At 40.4% G+C, this 18,836-nt stretch overlaps 1 protein-coding gene across 2 annotated transcripts in view; it reads right to left on the bottom strand.

Annotated features, from left to right (window-relative positions):
• Positions 1–18,836, bottom strand: part of KLHL20 (kelch like family member 20) — a 163,879-nt gene that overhangs the window by 78,259 nt on the left and 66,784 nt on the right. For both annotated transcript variants that reach the window (XM_053693256.1, XM_053693257.1), the window contains one exon: positions 14,181–14,339. In XM_053693256.1, the coding sequence (XP_053549231.1) occupies positions 14,181–14,339 (159 nt within the window). The remainder of the gene's footprint in view (positions 1–14,180; positions 14,340–18,836) is intronic.

Here is an 18,836-nt window from a genome sequence, read left to right as displayed (position 1 = left end):
TTTACCGGAATAAACAACAAACAAGGAAGATGTTTGTCTAAAATCCTTTGTAGCATCTAAATAGAATTTTAGAGCACGAACTACGTCCAAATTGTGCAACGAACGTTCCTTCTTTGAAACTGGATTCGGACACAAAGAAGGCACGACTATCTCCTGGTTAATGTTTTTGTTAGAAACAACTTTCGGAAGAAAACCAGGTTTAGTACGCAAAACCACCTTATCTGCATGGAACACCAGATAAGGAGGAGAACACTGCAGAGCAGATAATTCTGAAACTCTTCTAGCAGAATAAATTGCAACCAAAAACAAAACTTTCCAAGATAATAACTTAATATCAACGGAATGTAAGGGTTCAAACGGAACCCCCTGAAGAACTGAAAGAATTAAATTGAGACTCCAAGGAGGAGTCAAAGGTTTGTAAACAGGCTTGATTCTAACCAGAGCCTGAACAAAGGCTTGAACATCTGGCACAGCTGCCAGCTTTTTGTGAAGTAACACAGACAAGGCAGAAATCTGTCCCTTCAAGGAACTTGCAGATAATCCTTTCTCCAAACCTTCTTGAAGAAAGGATAGAATCTTAGGAATTTTTATCTTGTCCCAAGGGAATCCTTTAGATTCACACCAACAGATATATTTTTTCCATATTTTGTGGTAGATTTTTCTAGTTACAGGCTTTCTGGCCTGAACAAGAGTATCAATGACAGAATCTGAGAACCCTCGCTTTGATAAGATCAAGCGTTCAATCTCCAAGCAGTCAGTTGGAGTGAGACCAGATTCGGATGTTCGAACGGACCTTGAACAAGAAGGTCCTGTCTCAAAGGTAGCTTCCATGGTGGAGCCGATGACATATTCACCAGGTCTGCATACCAAGTCCTGCGTGGCCACGCAGGAGCTATCAAGATCACCGATGCCCTCTCCTGATTGATCCTGGCTACCAGCCTGGGGATGAGAGGAAACGGCGGGAATACATAAGCTAGTTTGAAGGTCCAAGGTGCTACTAGTGCATCTACTAGAGTCGCCTTGGGATCCCTGGATCTGGACCCGTAGCAAGGAACCTTGAAGTTCTGACGAGAGGCCATCAGATCCATGTCTGGAATGCCCCACAACTGAGTAATTTGGGCAAAGATTTCCGGATGGAGTTCCCACTCCCCCGGATGAAATGTCTGACGACTCAGAAAATCCGCTTCCCAATTTTCCACTCCTGGGATGTGGATTGCAGACAAGTGGCAGGAGTGAGTCTCCGCCCATTGAATGATTTTGGTCACTTCTTCCATCGCCAGGGAACTCCTTGTTCCCCCCTGATGGTTGATGTACGCAACAGTCGTCATGTTGTCTGATTGAAACCGTATGAATTTGGCCTTTGCTAGCTGAGGCCAAGCCTTGAGAGCATTGAATATCGCTCTCAGTTCCAGAATATTTATCAGGAGAAGAGAGATTCTTCCCGAGACCAAAGACCCTGAGCTTTCAGGGGTCCCCAGACCGCGCCCCAGCCCACCAGACTGGCGTTGGTCGTGACAATGACCCACTCTGGTCTGCGGAAGCTCATCCCCTGTGACAGGTTGTCCATGGACAGCCACCAACGGAGTGAATCTCTGGTCCTCTGATCTACTTGTATCGTCGGAGACAAGTCTGTATAATCCCCATTCCACTGACTGAGCATGCACAGTTGTAATGGTCTTAGATGAATTCGCGCAAAAGGAACTATGTCCATTGCCGCTACCATCAAACCTATTACTTCCATGCACTGCGCTATGGAAGGAAGAGGAACAGAATGAAGTATTTGACAAGAGTTTAGAAGTTTTGATTTTCTGGCCTCTGTCAGAAAAATCCTCATTTCTAAGGAGTCTATTATTGTTCCCAAGAAGGGAACCCTTGTTGATGGAGATAGAGAACTTTTTTCTACGTTCACTTTCCACCCGTGAGATCTGAGAAAGGCCAGGACAATGTCCGTGTGAGCCTTTGCTTGTGGAAGGGACGACGCTTGAATCAGAATGTCGTCCAAGTAAGGTACTACTGCAATGCCCCTTGGTCTTAGCAGCGCTAGAAGGGACCCTAGCACCTTTGTGAAAATTCTTGGAGCAGTGGCTAATCCGAACGGAAGTGCCACAAACTGGTAATGCTTGTCCAGAAATGCGAACCTTAGGAACCGATGATGTTCCTTGTGGATAGGAATATGTAGATACGCATCCTTTAAATCCACCGTGGTCATGAATTGACCTTCCTGGATGGAAGGAAGAATTGTTCGAATGGTTTCCATTTTGAACGATGGAACCTTGAGAAACTTGTTTAGGATCTTGAGATCTAAGATTGGTCTGAATGTTCCCTCTTTTTTGGGAACTACGAACAGATTGGAGTAGAACCCCATCCCTTGTTCTCCTAATGGAACAGGATGAATCACTCCCATTTTTAACAGGTCTTCTACACAATGTAAGAATGCCTGTTTTTTTATGTGGTCTGAAGACAATTGAGACCTGTGGAACCTCCCCCTCGGGGGAAGCCCCTTGAATTCCAGAAGATAACCTTGGGAGACTATTTCTAGCGCCCAAGGATCCAGAACATCTCTTGCCCAAGCCTGAGCGAAGAGAGAGAGTCTGCCCCCCACCAGATCCGGTCCCGGATCGGGGGCCAACATCTCATGCTGTCTTGGTAGCAGTGGCAGGTTTCTTGGCCTGCTTACCTTTGTTCCAGCCTTGCATTGGCCTCCAGGCTGGCTTGGCTTGAGAAGTATTACCCTCTTGCTTAGAGGACGTAGCACTTGGGGCTGGTCCGTTTCTGCGAAAGGGACGAAAATTAGGTTTATTTTTGGCCTTGAAAGACCTATCCTGAGGAAGGGCGTGGCCCTTGCCCCCAGTGATATCAGAAATAATCTCTTTCAAGTCAGGGCCAAACAGCGTTTTCCCCTTGAAAGGAATGTTAAGCAATTTGTTCTTGGAAGACGCATCCGCTGACCAAGATTTTAGCCAAAGCGCTCTGCGCGCCACAATAGCAAACCCAGAATTTTTCGCCGCTAATCTAGCCAATTGCAAAGTGGCGTCTAGGGTAAAAGAGTTAGCCAATTTGAGAGCATGAATTCTGTCCAAAATCTCCTCATAAGAAGAATCTTTATTGAGCGCCTTTTCTAGTTCATCGAACCAGAAACACGCTGCTGTAGTGACAGGAACAATGCATGAAATTGGTTGTAGAAGGTAACCTTGCTGAACAAACATCTTTTTAAGCAAACCCTCTAATTTTTTATCCATAGGATCTTTGAAAGCACAACTATCTTCTATGGGTATAGTGGTGCGTTTGTTTAGAGTAGAAACCGCCCCCTCGACCTTGGGGACTGTCTGCCATAAGTCCTTTCTGGGGTCGACCATAGGAAACAATTTCTTAAATATAGGGGGAGGGACGAAAGGTATGCCGGGCCTTTCCCATTCTTTGTTTACAATGTCCGCCACCCGCTTGGGTATAGGAAAAGCTTCGGGGGGCCCCGGGACCTCTAGGAACTTGTCCATTTTACATAATTTCTCTGGAATGACCAAATTCTCACAATCATCCAGAGTAGATAACACCTCCTTAAGCAGGGCGCGGAGATGTTCCAATTTAAATTTGAATGTAATTACATCAGGTTCAGCTTGTTGAGAAATTTTCCCTGAATCTGAAATTTCTCCCTCAGACAAAACCTCCCTGGCCCCCTCAGATTGGTGTAGGGGCACTTCAGAACCAATATCATCAGCGTCCTCATGCTCTTCAGTATTTTCTAAAACAGAGCAGTCGCGCTTTCGCTGATAAGTGGGCATTTTGGCTAAAATGTTTTTGATAGAATTATCCATTACAGCCGTTAATTGTTGCATAGTAAGGAGTATTGGCGCACTAGATGTACTAGGGGCCTCCTGTGTGGGCAAGACTGGTGTAGACGAAGGAGGGGATGATGCAGTACCATGCTTACTCCCCTCACTTGAGGAATCATCTTGGGCATCATTTTCTCTAAATTTTGTGTCACATAAATCACATCTATTTAAATGAGAAGGAACCTTGGCTTCCCCACATACAGAACACAGTCTATCTGGTAGTTCAGACATGTTAAACAGGCATAAACTTGATAACAAAGTACAAAAAACGTTTTAAAATAAAACCGTTACTGTCACTTTAAATTTTAAACTGAACACACTTTATTACTGCAAATGTGAAAAAGTATGAAGGAATTGTTCAAAATTCACCAAAATTTCACCACAGTGTCTTAAAGCCTTAAAAGTATTGCACACCAAATTTGAAAGCTTTAACTCTTAAAATAACGGAACCGGAGCCGTTTTTATATTTAACCCCTTTACAGTCCCTGGTATCTGCTTTGCTGAGACCCAACCAAGCCCAAAGGGGAATACGATACCAAATGACGCCTTCAGAAAGTCTTTTCTATGTATCAGAGCTCCTCACACATGCATCTGCATGTCATGCTTCCCAAAAACAAGTGCGCAATAGAGGCGCGAAAATGAGGCTCTGCCTATGATTAGGGAAAGCCCCTAGAGAATAAGGTTCCCAAGAATAAAATAATTCCTCAAAGCTATGAAGTATTAAAATATGCTTATATATCAATCGTTTTAGCCCAGAAAATGTCTACAGTCTTAAAGCCCTTGTGAAGCCCTTTTTTTCTTATGTAATAAAAATGGCTTACCGGATCCCATAGGGAAAATGACAGCTTCCAGCATTACATCGTCTTGTTAGAAATGTGTCATACCTCAAGCAGCAAAAGTCTGCTCACTGTTTCCCCCAACTGAAGTTAATTCCTCTCAACAGTCCTGTGTGGAAACAGCCATCGATTTTAGTAACGGTTGCTAAAATCATTTTCCTCTTACAAACAGAAATCTTCATCACCTTTCTGTTTCAGAGTAAATAGTACATACCAGCACTATTTTAAAATAACAAACTCTTGATTGAATAATAAAAACTACAGTTAAACACCAAAAAAACTCTAAGCCATCTCCGTGGAGATGTTGCCTGTACAACGGCAAAGAGAATGACTGGGGAAGGCGGAGCCTAGGAGGGATCATGTGACCAGCTTTGCTGGGCTCTTTGCCATTTCCTGTTGGGGAGGAGAATATCCCACAAGTAAGGATGACGCCGTGGACCGGACACACCTATGTTGGAGAAATGTACCTTTAGTCATCTTGCAAGGTATTGGAAGGGGAGTAATAGATAAAAGTTTTGGAATTCACAGGGACATTGGTTGTTTCACTTAAATTTAGGTTATGACACAGAAAACTTAAAAATTCAGAGATATATCTTGAATTTTTAATTACATGCAATGTGCTTTTGAATCATTTTTAATCTAGTTCTGTTCTGTACTTAAATTGAGAGATTTGTGTGCGATACATCTATATCTTTTTTGTTGATGGATGTGATATTCTGTTCTGATATGCACTCAATAAAAAAATTATTTCAATCTTAAGAGTTAACCATTAAAGTTTATATCTGGTTTAGTAAACACATTGAAACGGATCTCAGACGAAGAGAACAAAAAGTAGAAAAAGTCGACTCTAAAAACAAATAAAGCATCAAAGAAACTGTGGCTATAACCACATTTTTGTAATTGATCTAATACAACGTACAAATGGCTGAAGGCAAAGGCACCTACAGAAAAAGCATAGATAAATCAAACAAATGCCCTTATATCACTGTAATACTACAAGTTGAGTACACAGACATTAAGAGCATTTTTGTGAACAAGATCTGCAATGTAGCAAAGCATCATAACTAACATTAATAGAATATCAACCATACTATAACATCTTAGTTGCATTTAGCAATCTGCAGACTATGCATAGGGGATAGAAAAAGAGCCTAAATGAACTTATGTCCAAGCTTGTCAACAATAACTGTGCTACATATGTAGACTCTAGACAGATCAGAATATAATAATGAACATTTTTAAAAAATAGTTATAAATCACTCTGACACTCTGTACCACTTGTTGGGGGCATAAACTTGTGGAAAGAAGAAAATTGTGAATGTCAAATACACATGGGGATCTTCATAAACAATACGGCATGCATAGTAGATAAAAAGGTGTTATAAGGGGAATGAACAGGGTGTCCTCAATATGAGAGCCTAAGTAGAGCTTCTGTAAGTGGGCGTCTTAGGTATAAGTGTCCTATTCCTCAAACAAGAGAAGCAATAGCCCACAGCAGCATAAAGATCCTTGTATTAAGTATATGTAAAGTCAAAGTTATAATCCGATAAAGCGTTATCAGCGAAGCCTAAATCATGATTGGATACAGCATACACTTAGACATCAGACCAATGAATATTAACAGAATTTTTCGACATGCAAAGCAAGCTTCACAAGCCCACATGGGATTTCCTCTTCAGCAGTATGCACAATAGCAGCCAATATCTGTTTGATCAGCAGGTTTTCCCGTAAGCACAGGGCTGTAAACCAGCAGGGTAAATAACTGCATCACCATGGAATCCGGTACTGTCACTCTGCTTCTGGGCAACAAGACAGTAAAGTCCCTCACACCTGGGGATTTTAAGGTCAGCATAGGCTTCAGTGGATTCTGCCCCTCAGTAGCTAAATACTCATCTGAAGCTGGTTCCATCTCCTCAGATGGACAGTGTCCTCCTCTGCACTTTCAGCTCATGTATGTTGCCCCATTCTACTATTAGATGCTTCATGAGATGGGTGAAGTGATCCTGTAGCATGGGGGCCACAAATTCAAATAAAGGCAACAGTGCTTGCCTCGGTCTTATTGTGATATGTTCAAAGGCTCCTTGTGTAATCATGTTAGACCAGTCACTTTCTTGCTTCAAATATTACACATTGTTGGGCTTTAAGTATGACGACAGAGTGGATGTGCTCAGAAGATTAATCTATGCCAGTTGCATTATTTGAATTCCTGAATCAGCGAAAAACTTTAAAAACTCAGTTTAGCCTCATGCAGGATTCTACGGCTATGTTGTCTGACACAGAAGTATTATCAGTCACAGGCCTGCCCATGTCCATATCGGACTGCATTGTCCAGCAAGATAATGCCTTGTTTATACATGTTGGGTTGTGAACCAATAATCTCATACTGAGATACCAAACATCTAGAGAGTAGAGTCAAATTTGGTCTACAACACAAGAATTACTAAGAACAACTTTCCTGTGACACTCATCCCATTAGGGAATAATAATCTTTGAATCGATTTGTTGCAATGCACTAGACAAAGCATGGAGGCCAGTGGTATTATAACAATGCTTAAATTGATTAGAAACATTGTTCCCAAGAAAAAACAAGTTTGTCTAGGAATAAGATTAATCTTTTTAAAGATTGACCTAAATTCTGTGTTTTTTGTGCAATATCCTCTAAAAAGGCAAAAGAAAATATCAAGTTGTAGAGGAATCATACTGATTAATATTGTAAATGTTTGTACAACCACTTTTGTTCAATTACTGAAAGTTTATTAAAGGTCTCCACAAACCATCAGAGCTAGCTCTTTTTTTTTTTTTTTTTAATAATAATAAATTACTTAGCGGTCTTCCAAGGTGAAAGGAGAACAGATACAAACAAGGTATCAGATTGTAAACTCAAGCTGATGTAGAAAGAGGAGACTAATGAATATGGTTGGCATCTTTAACCGGATTAACAATATGCTTTCCATACGTGCAATGGCACTGGATGCTGCAGTTGGGGGGAAAAATCAAATGCAATCTAGGTGCATACAAATAATCATAACAGCAGATTAACAAACACCTTTGTGAATTCTTCATTAAAAGGGACAGTATACTATAAAAAGTAAATTTATGCTTACCTGATAAATTAATTTCTTCTATGATATGACGAGTCCACGGATTCATCCTTTACTTGTGGGATATTATCCTCCTAACAGGAAGTGGCAAAGAGCACCACAGCAGAGCTGTCTATATAGCTCCTCCCTTAACTCCACCCCCAGTCATTCGACCGAAGGTACAGGAAGAAAAAGGAGAAACTAAAAGGTGCAGAGGTGACTTAAGTTTTAAACAAAAAAATATAATCCGTCTTAAATTGACAGGGAGGGCCGTGGACTCGTATCATAGAAGAAATTAATTTATCAGGTAAGCATAAATTTACTTTTCTTCTATAAGATACGACGAGTCCACGGATTCATCCTTTACTTGTGGGATACAATACCAAAGCTACAGGACACGGATGAACGGGAGGGACAAGACAGATGGCTAAAAAGAAAGCACCACTGCTTGAAGAACTTTTCTCCCAAAAATAGCCTCCGAAGAAGAAAAAGTATCAAATTTATAAAATTTGGAAAAGGTATGAAGCCAAGACCAAGTCGCAGCCTTACAAATCTGTTCAACAGAAGCATCATTTTTAAAAGCCCATGTGGAAGCCACCGCTCTAGTAGAGTGAGCTGTAATCCTTTCAGGAGGCTGCTGTCCAGCAGTCTCGTATGCAAAATGGATGATGCTTTTCAGTCAAAAAGAAAGAGAGAGGTAGCCGTAGCTTTTTGACCTCTACGTTTCCCAGAATAGACAACAAACAAAGATGATGTTTGACGGAAATCTTTGGTCGCTTGCAAGTAAAACGTCAAGACACGAACCACGTCCAAGTTGTGCAACAGACACTCCTTCTTAGAGGAAGGATTAGGACACAGAGAAGGAGCAACAATTTCCTGATTAATATTCTTATTACTAACAACCTTAGGAAGGAATCCAGGTTTGGTACGCAAAACCACCTTATCAGCATGGAAAACAAGATAAGGTGATAGTTCAGAAACTCTTCAAGCCGAAGAGATAGCAACTAAAAACAGAACTTTCCAAGATAGAAGCTTAATATCTATGGAATGCATAGGTTCAAACGGAACCCCTTGAAGAACTTGAAGAACTTTAAGAACTAAATTCAGACTCCATGGCGGAGCAACAGGTTTAAACACAGGCTTGATTCTAACCAAAGCCTGACAGAATGACTGAACGTCTGGAACATCTGCCAAACGCTTGTGCAGTAAAATTGATAAAGCAGATATCTGTCCCTTTAGGAAACTAGCTGATAGCCCCTTCTCCAATCCTTCTTGGAGAAAGGACAAAATCCTAGGAATCCTGATCTTACTCCATGAGTAGCCTTTGGATTCGCACCAATAAAGATATTTACGCCGTATCTTATGATAAATTTTCCTAGTGACAGGCTTTCAAGCCTGAATCAAGGTATCTATGACCGACTCAGAGAATCCCGGCTTGGATAAAATCAAGCGTTCAATCTCCAGGCAGTCAGCCGCAGAGAAACTAGATTTGGATGCTGGAACGGACCTTGAATGAGAAGGTCCTGTCTCAGTGGCAGAGTACATGGTGGTAGAGATGACATGTCCACCAGGTCTGCATACCAAGTCCTGCATGGCCACGCAGGAGCTATCAAAATCACAGAAGCTCTCTCCTGTTTGATTCTGGCAATCAGACGAGGAAGGAGAGGAAAAGGTGTAAACACATAAGCCAGGTTGAACGACCAAGGTACTGCTAGAGCATCTATCAGTACTGCTTGAGGATCCCTTGATCTGGACCTGTAACAAGGAAGTTTGGCATTCTGACGAGATGCCATCAGATCCAATTCTGGTGTGCCCCATTGATGAATCAATTGTGCAAACACCTCCGGATGGAGTTCCCACTCCCCCGGATGAAAAGTCTGACGACTTAGAAAATCCGCTTCCCAGTTCACCACTCCTGGGATATAGATTGCTGATAGATGGCAAGAGTGAGTTTCTGCCCAACAAATTATTTTGGAAACCTCTATCATCGCTAGAGAACTTTTTGTTCCCCCCTGATGATTGATATATGCTACAGTCGTGATGTTGTCCGACTGAAATCTTATGAATCTGGCCAAAGCCAGCTGAGGCCACGACTGAAGCGCATTGAATATCGTTCTCAGTTCTAGAATATTTATCGGTCCACACACCCTGAGCTTTCAGTGAATTCCAGACTGCACCCCAGCCGAATAGGCTGGCGTCCGTCGTCACTATGACCCATGCTGGCCTGTGGAAACTCATTCCCTGGGACAGATGATCCTGTGACAACCACCAAAGAAGAGAGTCTCTGGTCTCTTGATCCAGATTTATCTGAGAAGATAAATTTGCAAAATCCCCATTCCACTGATTGAGCATGCACAGTTGCAGTGGTCTGAGATGCAAGCGAGCAAACGGAACTATGTCCATTGCCTTTACCATTAGTCCGATTACCTCCATACACTGAGCCACGGACGGCCGAGGAATGGAATGAAGAGCTCGGCAGGTGGTTAAAATCTTTGATTTCCTGACCTCCGTCAGAAAAATGTTCATGTCTACCGAATCTATCAGAGTTCCCAGGAATGGAACTCTTGTGAGGGGGTTAAGGGAACTCTTTTTTACATTCACCTTCCACCCGTGAGATCTTAGAGAAACCCAACACGATGTCCGTGTGAGATTTCGCTAGTTGGTAAGTTGACGCCCAAATTAAGATATCGTCCAGATAAGGCGCCACTGCTATGCCCCGCGGCCTTAGAACCGCCAGAAGGGACCCTAGCACCTTTGTGAAAATTCTGGGAGCTGTGGCCAACCCGAAGGGAACAGCCACAAACTGGTAATGCTTGTCCAGAAAGGCAAACCTGAGGAACTGGTGATGATCTTTGTGGATAGGGGATGTGCAGATACGCGTCCTTTAAATCCACTGTGGTCATATATTGACCCTCCTGGATCATTGGTAAAATAGTCCGAATGGTCTCCATCTTGAAAGATGGGACTCTGAAGAATTTGTTTAGAATCTTGAGATCTAAAATTGGTCTGAAGGTTCCCTCTTTTTTGGGAACCACAAATAGATTGGAGTAAAACCCCTGCCCCTGTTCTGTTTTTGGAACTGGGCAGATTACTCCCATGGTATATAGGTCTTCTACACAGCGTAAGAACGCCTCTCTTTTTGTCTGGTTTACAGACAATTGAGAAAGATGGAATCTCCCCCTTGGAGGAGAATCTTTGAAGTCTAGAAGATACCCCTGGGTCACGATTTCTAAAGCCCAGGAGTCTTGAACGTCTCTTGCCCCAGCCTGAGCAAAGAGAGAAAGTCTGCCCCCAACTAGATCTGGTCCCGGATTGGGGGCTGCCCCTTCATGCTGTCTTGGTGGCAGCAGCGGGCTTCTTGGCCTGTTTACCTTTGTTCCAAGTCTGGTTAGGTCTCCAGACTGACTTAGATTGAGCAAAATTCCCCTCTTGCTTTGCAGCCGGGGAGGAGGTAGAGGGACCACCTTTGAAGTTTCGAAAGGAACAAAAATTAATTTTGTTTGGTCCTCATCTTATTTGTCTTATCCTGAGGAAGGGCATGGCCTTTTCCTCCAGTGATGTCTGAAATGATCTCTTTCAGTTCAGGCCCGAATAGGGTCTTACCCTTGAAAGGGATGGCTAAAAGCTTAGATTTTGATGACACGTCAGCAGACCAGGACTTAAGCCATAACGCTCTATGCGCTAAAATGGCAAAACCTTAATTCTTTGCCGCTAATTTAGCCAGTTCAAAAGCGGCATCTGTAATGAAAGAATTAGCTAGCTTGAGAGCCCTAATTCTATCCAGAATATCATCTAATGGGGTCTCAACCTTAAGAGCCTCCTCAAGAGCCTCGAACCAAAAAGCAGCTGCAGTAGTTACAGGAACAATGCACGCTATAGGTTGCAGAAGAAAACCCTGATGAATAAATATTTTCTTTAGAAGACCTAATTTTTTATCCATAGGATCTTTGAAAGCACAACTGTCCTCAATAGGTATAGTTGTACGCTTAGCTAGGGTAGAAATAGCTCCCTCAACCTTAGGGACCATCTGCCACGAATCCCGAATGGTGTCTGATATAGGAAACATTTTCTTAAAAGTAGGAGGGGGAGAAAAGGGAATACCTGGTCTATCCCACTCCTTTGTAACAATGTCCGAAATCCTCTTAGGGACCGGAAAAACATTAGTGTAAGTAGGAACCTCTAGATATCTATCCATTTTACACAATTTCTCTGGTGGAATTACAATAGGGTCACAATCATCCAGAGTCGCTAAAACCTCCCCGAGTAACAAGCGGAGGTGTTCTAGCTTAAATTTAAAAGCCGCCATATCTGAGTCTGTCTGAGGGAACATCTTTCCTGAATCAGAAATCTCTCCCTCAGACAGCACATCCCTCACCCCCAACTCAGAACATTGTGAGGGTACATCGGAGATGGCTAATAAAGCGTCAGAGGGCTCAGCATTTACTCTCACACCAGACCTACTGCGCTTCCCCTGCAACCCAGACAGCTTAGATAAAACCTCTGTGAGGGTAGTATTCATAACTGCGGCCATATCTTGCAGGGTGAAAGAATTAGACGCACTAGAAGTACTTGGCGTCGCTAGTGCGGGCGTTAATGGTTGTGACACTTGGGGAGAATTAGATGGCATAACCTGATTCCCTTCTGACTGAGAATCATCCTGCAACATACTTTTATCAGCTAAAATATGTTCTTTGTAATTTATTGCCCTTTCAGTGCATGAGGGACACATTTTAAGTGGGGGTTCCACAATGGCTTCTAAACACATTGAACATTGGCTTTCCTCAATGTCAGACATGTTGAACAGGCTAGTAATAACCACAAACAATCTGAAAAAAACGGTACTGCGCCTTTAAGAGAAAAAAAGCATACACGTTTTGCAAAACTGCTTTAAAATCATCCAATCGTTTCAATTTTTTTATATAAGAATCAACTTTTGCAGCTAAGTTTGCCCCCCAAGGAAAGGAACACTTAACCCTTACAGTAAAAAAAAACGGATGAATAATAAACTTTTAAATCCGGAAAAAACACTCCCTGCACCTTCCCACAGCCCTGCTGTGGTGCCTACCTGCCCTCAGGGATCCGGAAAACAGGGTTAGAAGCTTCGATTTGGCCCAAAACACTCACAAGGGCCCACCGGAGTTGGAGCTTGCTGCTTGCCTTGCAAATACAACTGCGTAACTGAGGCGCGAAAATAGGCCCTGCCCATCTCACTCGATGTCTCTAAGCCAAATGAACCGCATCAGAGTGGTCTCAAACTAGCCATGTGGGTTCTTAAACCCCAAAAAAGAAGCCAAGCATACCCTCTTATTAAATCATCAACAACTTTCCTGATGAATAAATATTTTCTTGCCAAAAAAGTTATCAGCACTCCCAGTTAAAAAATGTTTGTATGCAAGCTTAGTAATACCCCTCTTCTCTTAGGATTACTGCTTACCCTTACCCTCATGGGGATACTGTCAGCCAATTCTGAAATACCACAGTCTCTCCAGAAAAAAAATGACTGAACATACCTCACTGCTTATAGCATGAAAAACGTTCCTCACACTGAAGTTTCTTAAGTACTCCTCAGCCATTCTGTGGGAACTGCTCTGGATCTTAGTGACAAATGCTAAGATCATCAGCCTCCAGGCAGAAGTCTTCATCCATCTGCTGCCTGAGAGAAAATAGTACACACCGGTACCATTTAAAATAAAAAAACTCTTGCTTGAAGAAAATAAAAACTAACATTTTATCACCTCTTTCACTTTACCCTTCCTAGTACTTAGAGTAGGCAAAGAGAATGACTGGGGGTGGAGTTAAGGGAGGAGCTATATAGACAGCTCTGCTGTGGTGCTCTTTGCCACTTCCTGTTAGCAGGAGGATAATATCCCACAAGTAAAGGATGAATCTGTGGACTTATAGAAGAAATAGTTTTTTCCTTCATGTGTTTCCAATTACTTTTTTTACCAGCTGCTGAGTATAAAATGTATGAGATTTGCTTTTTTAAGGCTTATTTGTGTATATGAATTAGCTAATTTTGTGTTTTGAAGCCACAACCTAATAAAATGGGTTGAGCTTGTAGGTATAATTAGATCTCATTACTTTATCACATTGTGTAAATAAACCTGCTTCTTTATCTTATATCTGTCCATAAACCAATCACCAATACTTGGAGAGAACAATGGAAAATTAAAATTTTATTACCTTATCTCTTCTATAACCCTCTGGTAATGTAACTTCTACTGGCTGTTTTACACAGCTTGGCCTTGAGGCCAATTGCTTTTTAGAATAGGTGGGGATAACACAGGCTAAATAAACTCAAATGCTAATATAAGGATAATAGAAATACTTGTAAACAATTTAATACACTCCAGCAGGTAAAGTGGATCATTGGGAACAAATTAAAGGGGAGAACATTTTTGAGTAAACTGTCCCTTCTACTTATCGCATCTTACCTGCGGCAGCTGTGGCCTTCTCTCCTGAATGCTGTATTTGACCCATGCCATAACCGCATTGAAAACCTGCTCTTCACTACGTACGTTCAGCTCATCACTGGATATTATATCTATCAACTGGTTTGCTGGAAGGAGCATGAACTCCTCACTTTCCATCACCTGTAGGGGGGAAAAAAAAGGAATACAATGTATACACTGAAAAACAAAGACGATTATTGCTGGCACAAGGGATCCATACCAGCTTTCTGTAGAACATTTTTATTCCAGCGGTAGACACACTAAACATTTCATCTACCATGAATGACCCCTTGTATGAGATATAAATTAACAAACTGTGGCCTTTTGGTGTGCCCTGTGCAAGTACAGGGTCCATTGGTTTCATAGGGCTAGGCTCTTCATACGTCTAAATGTAGTTCTCTCATATTTTGACCTACAATATAAATATTTTTTGAAGATTAAAATACGCTAAACATTTCCTTTTCCATGTCTTTTTAATTATAAGTCCAGACGTAATGCAAACCAACTGTGTCTTAACTATGTAGATATTTAGAAGCACTTTCACTTATGCATGTTGCCCTGAACACATTGAAGCCGTGCTATTTTAAAGTATGTGGTAGTAGTTATACAAAACAGAAAGAATGCAGCCACACTCAAAAAAAAATGTATATTAAAATATAAAGCCCATTGAGGGCTATACAAGTCTCACATGTTTTTGTGCCAAATACAGGCAATTAATCATACAGCCTATTGCGTAAAGCTTGTTCTTGGATACCCATTTATAAGCCTTGTATTTAATCATTAAATTAGTTTTTTTTTTCAAAATTGTGTTGGAGTTTGGTTGCATTTTTCTGTGCCACTGTTCCACTACTATGGCATATACCACAATGTAGTGTGAGAAATCTAGTCTACTTTTTTCACCTCCGGTCTAGAAATAGGAGTCTACCAAGGCCTCGCAGCTGCATTTGTTTTTTGGGGGGATATTATTTGTCAGTTACCCCACACTACCCCTCTACCTCTTTCAATTTACAACACACTCAAAATGGTAAAATTCCAGGTTTGGCATCCCCCTTCCACTTAGTAGTTTTTTATTATTATATTTTAGAAAACAGTCAATCTGAACCAGGGACCATAAGAGTGAGGAGATAAACACAGAATGGTTAAATCTTTATGGCTCAATTCTGCTGCAAAGAACCAGCATACTCCAAACAGAACCAATAAAAAGAACAGAATGGCACGGACTCAAAGTAGGAACACAACAGGCTTTTCCAACCTATAACCAATGAGCTTTTAATGTAGCATGTTTATTATTTAAAATGCAGCATTAATGTAACCCTGAAGCTGTAGAGTGTCTGTGCTGTACACACTCAAGTAAAATTGACGTTTACTGATGCAAAAAAGACAATGGGTGGATGGAGGGTTTGATCTGTGCACTCAAACTCTGAACCAGTATTTGATTTTTCGCTCTGTGCGCACCTGCAACAGAAGAGCCTTTTCAAAGCCCCGAGCCTGCAACATGTCACTGTGCAAATTAACTGATGCAGCCAAGACTGTGAGACTCTTGGGAGGTCTGCACCTACAAAGATACAGCATACGGTATAGGAGGGTGGTTATGGAGCCAGAGTTAGACGTTAAGAGTGACATGATGGTAAGCAAATACATATATTAGATTTATAAGATAACATGTAGTGATGCACCAAAATGGAAATTCTGGACCGAAACCGAACCCGAAAATCCAGGATGCACTTGGCTGAAAAACGAAAATGTAGTAACACACTAATTTAGTAACACACTAAAATTGGACAAAAAAAAAAAAAAAATCTTAAAACAATATGCTACACAATTTCACCAAGAAAAAAAAAAACAGGCCGAAAACCCCCCCCAAAAAAAAACAATGCCATTTTCAGCCAAAATGTTTCTGCATCCCTACTTAAAACAATATTAAATATCAATATACTGTATTATTCTGTATTTAGTTCTGTGTAACAGAATCAGATTTAACAGTATTTTTTTTTTTTTACCAATTATCCAAATAAAGTATAGTCCTAGAAAACTATTATTATATGCAAAACAGTACGTAAAGTAATTAACTCAAACAGCATCTTTAGGCTAGCATCAAATTTGAAATATACTACACAATTATATTACCGAAAAAAGGCAATTTTTTTTAAAAAATAACAGAAAATGCAATTTTCGGCCAAAACGTTTCTGCGGCCGAAATTTCGGTGCATCCCTAATAACATGGTTTCTGAAGGTCATAGTAGGTAGATTCAGAGCAAAACCTATTTAAAAAGAGCATTCCTCACTTTCCGATGACCCCAGATACAGGTCAATGGGTCAGGTATCATGAAAAAGTAGTGTAAATAAATGTTGTACTTTACACATTACATGTATATACATAAATTGCAGTAGTACCACTAAAGGGACATAAGTACTAATAAATAATATTGTAGAGATTAGTGTCTAGTTCAACAATATAAATTTATAACGTGGTTTGCGGCTAACACACACAAACAAAAATATATTATATAGATATATAACAAAGAAGAAAAAATGGCGATTCTTAACCAGCACTAGGGTATAAGAGAAAAAATAATATATTTAGGGCAAAATAATCACAACAAGAATCCAGGTACAAAGAAAAAAAACAAAACATTTAATATACACAAAATAATACAAATGGCAAACTGTCAAAAGTTTTGAGTCCCAAATAAAACAAGGATCACTAATTAAATGAGGATCCTATAATTCGTACCCATAGAGGCCACTAATAGTGGGTCACAAAGTCCTATTTCAATTGATTATAAGTTCATAGGCAAAGTGAGGGCGAATACACGCCAAAATGTGACCCCTTAGGTTGGACCAAAGTATCCGCAAATAGAGTGTTAAGAATCGCTATTTTGTCTTCTTTTTCTTTGCAATTTATCTTTTTGGATTCTCCGTGCACAGGGAGGCAGTGTTATCTAGGTTTTCCTACACCGCCGACCTATGGGTAATTTGACCATTTTTGTGTTGCGCTGGTACCATTTTTAATATATATATATATATATATATATATATATATATATATATATATATATATATTTTACATAATATATTTTGGTTACTTATGAAAGCATTCAACATATACACAACATTATATATATTTTAGGTGAAGAAATCCCAAAAGAACTGTTCTGATGAAAGTGTTTTTTATATCTCTGAAACGTTAGAATACTATGCACATATACTGATATAAAAATCCAGTATAAAACCTGTTAAAAAAAAAACAAAAACAAAAAAAACGTACTTAGAAGATCCCAGTTTAGCACTATTGAAAAGGTTAGGCTGGGACACCCACTGAAATGGGCTAAAAAGCAACAAAAGAGTAGACCCTCCCCCTTACATATGAACACACCCTTTACTTAAACAGGAGCAAGCTGGAGTGGTTAGACAACAGTCTACTTCTAAAACTTTGGGTTGGGGCTTAATAGAAAATTCAGCACAATGTTAATTTAATTTTTTTTTTTATAGATTTAAAAACAAAACCTGTATGGACTATATAAATGGATCTTCTACAAAACATTTATGCAAAGAAAAAAACTAGTGTATAATGTCCTGAGCATATACTTATGAGAGGGCTTCTTTAAATTACCTCTGTGACGAAGTTTCGCACATAAAACACGCAAGAGGACTGTGTGCTCAAGTTGCATATACTTTGCATTGTTTGCTAAAAATAAATCTTGAATTTGCTGCTTACGCCTTGGCTCAGCTGGTATTTCCTTTTTTTTTGCCATCTTTAGCGTAGGGGATACCGATTTACTGTCTAAACAGTTTGTTTACTCACTTGAACTGAATCACTGCACACTCAAAGAGGGTGAAACGGATTACAAAATACAATCGAGAGCAGGAAGTACGGACACTCACATTCACTACAGACCTTAAAGGGACAGTCTACTCAAAATTAAACAATGATCCAGATTGGGCATGCAATTTTAAACAATTTTCCAATTTATTTTTATCAACAAATTTGCTTTGCTCTCTTGGTATGCTTTGTTGAAAGCTAAACCTAGGTAGGCTCATATGCTAATTTCTAAGCCCTTGAAGGCCGCCTCGGCATTTTGAAAGTTTTTCACAGCTAGTCAGTGCTAGTTCATGTGTGCCAAATAGATAACATTGTGCTCACCTGACAGAACAGACTACCTTTCTCACCAGTGGAGGACTGGAGAAGGTAGTGGAGTTCCTCTAGTTAAAACTTAACTTTCATGATTCAAATAGGGCATGGAATTATAAACCACTTTCCAATATGCTTTAAATGATCAAATATGAATTGTTCTCTTGGTATTCTTTGTTAAAAGCTAAACCTAGGTAGGCTTATATGCTAATTTTTAAGCCATCTCAGTGCATTGTTAATAGGGTTTTTTTTTTTTTTTTGTTTTTTTTTTAACAACTACACGGCACTAGTGCATGTGTGCCATATATATAGCACTGTGCTCACTCCTCTGGAGTTACCTAGGAGTCAGTACTGATTGGCTAAAATGCAAGTCTGAGATAAGGGGGCAGTCTGCAGAGGCTTAGACACAAGGTAATCACAGAGGTAAAAAGTGTATTAATATAACCGTGTTGGTTATGCAAAATTGGGGAATGGGTAATAAAATTATCTTTTTAAACAATACAAAT

Source organism: Bombina bombina, chromosome 10 (assembly GCF_027579735.1).
Source record: "Bombina bombina isolate aBomBom1 chromosome 10, aBomBom1.pri, whole genome shotgun sequence".
Lineage (NCBI taxonomy): Eukaryota > Metazoa > Chordata > Amphibia > Anura > Bombinatoridae > Bombina > Bombina bombina.
Note: the sequence above shows the minus strand (reverse complement) of the source record. Positions and strands in the feature narration are given on the sequence as shown.